The 8777-nt window shown below is 59.0% G+C and overlaps 1 protein-coding gene across 1 annotated transcript in view; it reads left to right on the plus strand.

Annotated features, from left to right (window-relative positions):
• The window catches only part of SAMM50 (SAMM50 sorting and assembly machinery component), a 34603-nt gene extending 26561 nt beyond the window's left edge, over positions 1–8042 (plus strand). Inside the window, 3 exon segments of the mRNA XM_047741568.1 lie at positions 508–654; positions 1355–1496; positions 7884–8042. Of these exon segments, the coding sequence (XP_047597524.1) occupies positions 508–654; positions 1355–1496; positions 7884–7929 (335 nt within the window). The 3' untranslated portion in view covers positions 7930–8042.
• The last annotated feature ends 735 nt before the right edge of the window (positions 8043–8777 follow it).

Here is an 8777-nt window from a genome sequence, read left to right on the forward strand (position 1 = left end):
CACATTGAGGCGGGCGCTGCTTCCTTACCGGGGGGCAGTAGACATTCTGTGCCTTTTTGATGAGTAGTGTTTACAGAGCTTTCCAGAAACTGCAGAGGCCATTCTGCGTGCTGCCTCCTGTCTGGTGGCCCTGAAGTGGTTGCGGAGGAGGCCATCTGCTCGGCCAGGCGGCCGCAATCTGGTCCTCCGCAGTCGTGGACAGGGGGACGTCCGTGAGCTCACCTGTTTCATCCCAGCCGTTTTACAGTCCTGATAAGTTTCTGACGTCCTTCTTTTACAAGCTACACTAGCATTTTTCTTTCCAGTGAAAGTTTATAAAACAAGCCAGGTGAAAAAGAAAGACTTCAAAGTGAGGCTGATCCCAGGAGTTAGACGGCCCCCCCTCGCGGAGCCCGGGCAGGGTGTGATCCACTCACGGCCCGCGTCTCACTGGTAGAGCGTGTTGGACTCGCTTGTGGTTCCAAATCCACGAGCCTCTGTCTTATTCTGCACCTGTTCCCTGACTAGGCGACTACCTGGGCGGAGAGGCGTACTGGGCCGGCGGCCTGCACGTGTACACGCCCCTGCCCTTCCGGCCCGGCCAGGGCGGCTTCGGGGAGCTGTTCAGAACGCACTTCTTCCTCAATGCCGGCAACCTGTGCAACCTCAACTACGGTAAGGCCTGGGCTGCCCCGACACCATCCGGCACTCTTGGCCTCGTGTCCCCAGCGCGGCGCCCGAGCAGCTGCCTGCTGGTTAGATGACGGTGTCGTTACGATCAGAGAATGGGCCTCCCTTTCTCCGACAGCACCTGATAAGGGGAGCAAAGTTGTTGAATGAAACACACATGAGAAAGCGCCATCAGAGGTGGTCTTGCAAAATCTGCTTACTCGCTCACATGGCAGACGTGTCTGTCTGGGCCGCCTGCTCTCCGTTGGCCATTATGACCCCTGAGCTGAGTTGGGTTTGCCTCTCCCTCAAGGAGCTCGGGGCTGGAGGAGAGTCACGGCCGACGCTTCCAGCCAGGGGGACTTGAAGAGGTATCTGGAGTGCTGTGCAAAAGACGAGGGCCCTAGCCTGAGGCATGGAGCGGGGCTTCCCGGGTGGCCAGATGCAGGGGAAATGCCATTCTAGGCAGCGGGGACAGAATGGGCCAGGCCCAGAGATGGCTTCTGGCGCACTGAGTGGGAAGTCAGCTCCCCAGCCCTCCCTTGATTTCGGTCCTAATCCCCCTTCATGGATTCTCCTTGAATGTCCAGGCCCGGCTTTAAATGCCCCCGAAGGCCACACAGCAAGGCGGAGAGCCAGGGCTTGTGTGAGGACAGCTCTGCGAGAGGCTCCACACTCTTGGTCACATCCTCTTCTCTCTCTCCAGGGGAGGGCCCGAAGGCTCACATCCGGAAGCTGGCCGAGTGCATCCGCTGGTCTTACGGTGCCGGGATCGTCCTCAGGCTCGGCAATATTGCCCGGCTGGAGCTGAATTACTGTGTCCCCATGGGAGTGCAGAAGGGGGACAGGTAGGTGCTCGGGGTTCTTCTCCCAGGTGCATTGCACCGTCTAGCAATTCCGTTTTGTTGTAGACATGGTTAATCGTTTTATCGGTGGCTTTAAGAATCCAGGTTGGAGGAGAAACAGAGTAGTCTGCAAAATCATGAAAGCACATTGTTCTCCGTTGGGTTTTTCTCCATCCAGTTTGGAGGAAAAATGTGATGTGTTCCCCTACCTCATTCTCGTTGCACTCACTGTCGCCAAGTCATGGGGGCCCCTCCCCAGGTCCGGTCGGAGGAATCGAGGAGGCATTAGATGGATCCTGCTTGTTAAAAATGGAATGAGGTATTTCTGGTGGGTGACTTTACAGGCCAGGAACTCAGAGTTGGAGGGGACAAGGCTTTGCTCCTGGCCACAAAGGTCTCATTCCCCAGAGCCTTCTCTTGGGAGCAGAGGAACCTGCCAGCCTGGCCTTTCTCCCCCAGTCCTCTTACTGAGCAAGATTTGTGAAATATGGCCTGAGGTCATTTACAGTTACAGAAATTCCATTTCTTGGTTTATCTGGCATCCGTTGTATACATTTTGAGAAATGTAGAAGCAGTGTCTCAGTCCGTATCATGTGGGGCCGCCCTAACAGAACACCGCACACTGGGGGCCTGACCTGCAGACGTGTGTGTGTCTCACAGTTCTGGAGGCTCCAAGTCCGGGACCAGGGTCCCGGCCAGTTCGGTTCCTGGTGAGGGCTCTCTTCCCGGCTTCTTTCCGTATCCTTACCTGGCGAAGAGAGAGCGAGCTAGCTCTCCGATGTCTCTTCTGATAAGGACCCCTAGAGGCCTTACCTCTGAATACTGTCTCATGGTCAGGGCTTTCATGTGCGAGTTCTGGGGGCACGTCAGCTTTCTGCCCGTTCGCAGTGTCTGTATTCTCCCTCATTATTTTCACGCTAATGCATTCGGGGCTGTAGGCTGTATTTCTTTCCTTTTGGCGTTCTGTCTACACTTACGTGGCCACCAAGCCGTGGTGCTGGCTGAGTCACAGCCCGAGTCTCAAGCGTGACGTTGGAGTTTGTCCTCACTGAAAGAAGAATGGTGCTTCTCCTCCCGCCGTCTCCTGCTTCGGTGTGGTAGGTGGTGGTGCCTTTTACCGGGTGGCTGCTTCAGCGGGCTTTTAAGGAAGCACCAGCTCTTAGGTGCGGCTCGGGAATCTGTCGTCCAGAATTCTTAGGGTGACGCAGTCCCTGGCACGTGCCCCTCTTTCTAGCCAGGAGGCTGATTCTGGCCGCCAGGCTGCCCTGGCTCCCAGTGACGTCCACGCCACCGCCCCCAGCTGCTACTCTGATCGCCTTTGACTCCCCTTCACCCCTCGCCTGTTCTCCGCACAGAGCCAGAGCTGAAAAGGGTCTGGGTTCACGGACTGTCTGTGCGGAAGTCCAGCTGTCCACGCGGTGTCTCAGCTCAGCCGCTCTGTGGCTGTGTGACCCAGGGCGAGTGACTCAAACCCTCTGCGTCTCAGTTTTCTTGCCCAGAGAATGGGCACTCATGACCACACCTGAATGAACCCTCGCATGGGAAGCCCTTAGAACCGTGCACGGCATTTTGTCCGTAGATGTTGGTGCCTGCTCGTGTTGTGGCTCCTGGCGGACTCACTGGGGCCCTTTTCACTAAGGAAGCCAAGCGCGTTCCCTTCGGAGACATTGTCCCTCCGCTTCTGCATTGGCTGCCCCTGGCTGTGTTTCAGATGCGCCACAGATGGGATGTCATTTCCCGATTTCAGAGATAATGAAATGTGGAAATGGGCATTTTTCTCCTAGAGCAAGGTTTGCACATTAGGTAACTTTGTAGCAGATTCCGCACACGTTTACAGTCCCCGGTAAGTGAGCAGAGTTTGGCAGGCTGTGTTCTGTGAGGCCGTGTTCCCACCTCAGGAGACAGTGTGGGTCTCCCTGGCCCACCCCACTGGGTGTTAAGTGGGAGCACCAGAGGGGCGGGTATCTCCAGGGTGAAGTCAGGTGTGGGTGCCGAAGTCCCAGGAGCAGGCGCTTCTCAAATCATAACATGCCCCTGGCTCCATGGGGGGCTCTGGGAAAGGCAGACCCTCCCGGGTGCGGGGTGACCTGCAGACACCGCGTTCCTGTTGTGCTCCTCAGGGAGGCTGATGCTTGTGGACCAGCCACCCTCGGAGGGAGACCAACCCGTGTCCCTTCTGAGAGCAGTTACAGCGTTCTGGGGAGAGACGGCGATCATTCACATTGACTGAACGCGTGCCTCGTGTGAGGCCCCAGCTAAGTCCTTGACGCACAGCTGCTCTGTGCAGGGGAGGGTGTCCCCTCGCGTAGACAAGGACGGCAGCCTCGGCGGGTCCGTGGTCAGCTCAGCAGCAGGACCAGGCCTGCCTGAGGCCGGACCTTGTGCCTTTGCCTCCGCACCAAAACCACGCGAGCACCCAGCACCAGCACCAGCACCTCCTTCTCCTGAGAGCCTGGATGTGGGAATGCAGTGCTCCTCGCAGCCCCACGCTGCTTTCTCTGTGCGTCGGGCGTTAACTGCGGAAAGAGAAAAGTCATCTCCTCCGTGCTTATCTTCTCGGAAGATCTTCCTCGGACTTGAATTCTGTACACACTTTCCTGTCTCAGAGATTGTACAGGCTGTTTCCACGACGATTGATCCGTTTGGGTTAACCGTGTCAGTATTAGTGCAAGTTATGTAAGTAAATGCATCCTAAATATTTTTTATTACAAAGAAAACTACAGTGCCTCTGGTTTTACAGCCGAGGCTGTCGTGTCTGTCATGGAATGATCGTCGACCACGGAGAACTGACTACTCCGCTCTCAGCCGGTTCCCAGAGAGCAGCAGACATGGGGCTGCAGGCCCAGCCCTGCCCTGTCCCTGTGTGTCCCCCCGCCCATGTGACTTGGGGCATGTCCCTGGGGCTGTGGGCCTCCTGTCCTTCAGCTCAGCCCGCGTCTGCTGTCCCCATGGCTGCAGTGTTGTTCCAGGCCACTGGATGTCGCTGTGGTCCGAGGATCGCTGCCCCGCTGCGGACGCTGCGGACCCCGCGTCTTTCCCCCATTCACGGAGTCCTTGCGGAGTCCGCTTGCTTCCGTTCACCTGTCAGCTCTGCTCTCTCTAAACGGGAAGAATCTGTTTCAGAGACGAATTTCAGATGCGGCTTGCTCTGGGAGGGGGAAGCGTGCCGTGCACGCGGTGTTTAAAGGCCAGAACACAAGGAAGCCCCCCTGCCCCTCCAGCCGGGCTCTGCTCTGTGACCCCGACCGTGCTGCTCGCCGCAGATGCGTTTTGTGTCCGGCGTCCCCCGCGCAGGGTCCGCCTAGTTACCCCTGAATGTGGGGCTTGCTTTGACTCTGTGCGCGGCTGTGTTTGAAGCTTCACCATCAGACTGGGAATTGTGTGAAGTTCGGGTGACGTTGTGAGAATTTGATCTTCATTTCGGAAATCAGGCAGTGGCAGAACAGGGTTAGGTGTGTGAGACTCGCCTGGGGATTCCCTCCACTCTTAACGCAGACACACTCCGATTAGGATTTCAGACCTTTCCACGAGCGGAAAGAGCTCTGAAATGCGGGCTGCATTTTGTGCCGGAGGGGGATTGACGGCAGGCACCGGTGTCTGAGACCTGACTGTGTTCTCTTGTCCAGGCTCTCTGACGGCGGCCCTGGAGGCGCAGGGGTGAGCGAGGCGGTTCCTGAGAGCCACTCACTCTAGGAAGCGGGAGATGAGAAAGAGACTCATCTCGCCTGGGGAGGGTGTATGAGTGCTTCCCAGGGGAGGTGGTTTCTAGGCTGGGGACTTGCAGGGGACGGGTGCTCCAGGCCACAGAGCAGCCCAGCCCAGGCTTATAAGCCCGGAATGCCAGCGACTGTCATTGTGCAGGAGCAGAAGGGAGTTCGGGGAGGGAGCTGCTTGGTCCCAGCCGCTGCCCTCTTCCATCCTCTTTGGGCTTTTCACTTCGGGCACACGCCCAAGGCTAGTGAGTTCTGGCCCTCGTCTGCCTTGTCTGCTGCCGTGGTCCCTGGCCGGCACCTGGTGTCCCCGTGTGACTGCCGAGGGGCCGTGCTCAGGTCTGAGGGCTCAGCAGTGGGATGGTGCCGGGGGGACCCTCACAGAGACCCCTATGGTGACTGTCGTGGTGTGAAGCGGGAGGCAGGGGGCTGCTGGCAGGGGCTCCAGGGTGCACACAGCCAGGCCTGTTGGGACCCTGCTGGAGGGAGGGGACCCCGGGGAGACCCAGATGACCTAACTCTGAGGTGGACCCACGACAGGAGGACACATGTTTTGGTGACGCGGTCTCAGTGGCATCAGCCTCGTATAACTGTGACACGCTGTTGTGTTCTCGGTGGGCGCCTGCTCTTCCCGGCACGGGCAGTGATGCAGGCATGGACCCCTGTTACGGACCCGGTGGTGTAAAATAGAGAAGTCATAGATTCGAGCAGAACCTGTACACACACAGCCCTGGCTTTAGCTGTAGGTCTTTGCCTGCCGGAGGACATTGGTGGGGTTTGCTGCCAGTCACCGAGGGCCTGCCACCGTCCTGGCTGGGGCACTCCTCATGCCGCTGGCCACGGAGCCCCTCGGTCCCGCGGGGGGTCCTGGCGATGGGGACAGTGGTCCGCCTCGAATCTCTTCATAGATCAGGGGTTTTATTCACTCACTCACGGGGCGAAAAAGAAAAACTTCTTGCAGGTTTTCATACTCTGTAAACCCTGAGACTGGGCAAGGGCACAGGGGTTATGCCAACAAAATTATCAAGTTTCCTTTCAACGTAGGAACAATTTTTTTTTCTTAATTTTTAAGTAATCTCTACCCCAATGTGGGGCTTGAACTCACAACCCCCAAGATCAAGATCGCGTGCTCCACTGACTGAGCCAGCCAGGCGCCCCTGAAGGAGCCAGTCTGGCCGTCCAGTTTTTCTGGACATTGTCCCCAGCTCGCACAAACGCTGTTCTGCAGATGCACGGTCAGCTGCTGTTGGGATTCAGGCCTAACTAAGCCTGAAGCTTAGGCCTCCTGGCGCTGATGGCCCCGGGCCAGGCCCCCCTGTCGCACGTCCAGCCGCCGTGGCAGGACGTGGGCACAGCCTCCAGGCAGGCAGAGGGGCGCAGCCAGGCAGGAATCTGCCCTCCACCCTGCACGGTGCTTCTCCGCCTGCCGCACACCTGCGTTGCTGTGGCGTCAGCAGGACGGGTGTTGGCTGCGGCCCGGGGACTCCTAGGGGTGGCCGGGCTATGGCCTAGGCCTTCATGGGGACAGGAACCTGCAGGTGCCCTGGTGTCTGGGCACAGGGGCCCGCTGTCGTCCTCCTGCTGGCACAGGAGCCTCACCCCTCTTCCTCCTTGCTCTCTGAACGCGGGCTCGGTGGTTCGTCAGCAGCACGTGGGGGAAACCCACAGAATAAAACCTGTAGAGCGTCAGCTTGTCACAGGATCATGAGCAGCGTGACTCCTCTGCACCCTTCCTTTTCCCGGGTCAGGAGCAGGTTCTGAGAAGTGGCAGGGGCACCCCTGCTGGGCTGCGGATGCTGCTGTGGTCTTTAGCCCCGGGACCCGCCTAGGGTCTGGGCCGGCCTGAGCTCTCCACCCTCCCTGCGCCCTTTCCTTCCTCCTCATTTCTCCTGCTCCGTCTTCCTCCTCCTGCACCCTCCCTGCTCTGCGTCCTCCCGACCTCCCTGTCCTCCCTGCCCCCACCTTCTCCGTCCTCCCTGCCCCCACCTTCTCCGTCCTCCCTGCTCCGTCCTTCGTCCTCCCTGCTCCCATTCTCTGTCCTCCCTGCTGCCACCTTCTCTGTCCTCCCTGCCCCATCCTTCTCCGTCCACCCCGCCCCCTCCTTCTCTGTCCTCCCATCTCTACCTCCTGTCCTCCTGCTCTCTGTGCCTCTCCGTCCTCCCCAATCCCACTGTGTGCTATACTTTGCAGGTGCCTTCCACAGCCACCTGTTTTCCTTCCAGCCAGGACACCTCTCTTGTCACCGCTCCGCTCTGCACAGAAAGTCTCTCACAACTTACTCCTTGCCTGGCAGCCTTAGAAACCACACAAAGCTATTTCCCCCACAGGGCTTTTATTGTTCATGACATTTCTGCCTTGGCTCCTTCGTTTCCTTTTGCCACTTGGGTCAGAACTGGGGGACCGGAAAGGAGGTGGGGAGGGAGCCCCCACCTGAAGGGGGATCTGTGTCCCCACGTGTTACTGTGTTTTTAGCCTCCGGAAGCTGGTTCTTAAGGCCGCAGGGGAGGAGGCTGCAGGGCTCGCGGGCGGGATGGGGCAGCAGAAGAGGAGGCCAGAGGTGGGGCGCCGCCTAGAGTGGCCGAGTCCACGGCGGCTTTTGCTAGAGGCAGGAAGAGACGTGCCGGGGATGGCGTTGTGATGACGGGGCTGAGCATTGATTGTCTGCCCTTTGCTTTTTTAGGATATGTGACGGTGTCCAGTTTGGAGCCGGGATTAGGTTCCTGTAGCTGCCGCGCACGCTCGGGACCACGCACCTTCTCGCCCAGGAACCGTGTCCGCGCCGTTCTTTGCAGCCCTCGTGGGAAACCACACCAATAAATTTTAAAGACAAACACTCAGAGACACCGTGGATATGATTTGCTTTCCGCTGCTCTGTGTCCCACGCTGGCTTTTCTGGAGGACCGCGTGGAGGGGGGACATTCCAAGTTGCCCCGGGCTATTCCACATGGACAGGCCAGCCGGGAGGTCCCGTCGCACGGCGCCCCGGTTGCTTTCCCTCCCAGGCTCCTGGAGCCTCCTCATCTGGTTCCCGCGCACTAGAAGCCCACAGCCGAGCCCCAGGGGAAGCCCGGGCGCTGGTGGAGGGCGAGGGCTCTGCTGATGCCAGGGGGGAGCACGCTGGTGGGTGCCACAGCCACAGTTCCGGGGGCCGGAGCCCTTTAAATGCACGTGGGTGGTGTGGAGGAATCATGTGGCACATTGGGGACACTGAGGCAGAGACAAAATATGTGTTCGTTAGAGGTAATAGCATTAGTGAGACGGGTACACCAGCTGCCCGGCGCTGCGCAAACTACCCCGAACCTAGAGCTTAGAACAACACGAACCAGCCAGCTTGTGGCCTGGAGGCCCGAGCTCCTGACTGAGCCTCACAGGGACCCGTGTCCGCACCACCGTGGTCCTTCTGGAGCCTCCAGGGGAGAATCCGTTCCCCGGCCTTCCGGCCTCCAGGGGCTCCCGTGTCCCGTGTTTTCTGAGCCAGCTGGGGACCGTCTTCCCGCCCGTCTCTGCTTCTTGCCTCCCTGGTGCGTTTTCAGACCCTCCTGAGTGCGTTGGGCGCTCCTGGCCGGCCCAGCTC

Source organism: Lutra lutra, chromosome 8 (assembly GCF_902655055.1).
Source record: "Lutra lutra chromosome 8, mLutLut1.2, whole genome shotgun sequence".
NCBI lineage: Eukaryota > Metazoa > Chordata > Mammalia > Carnivora > Mustelidae > Lutra > Lutra lutra.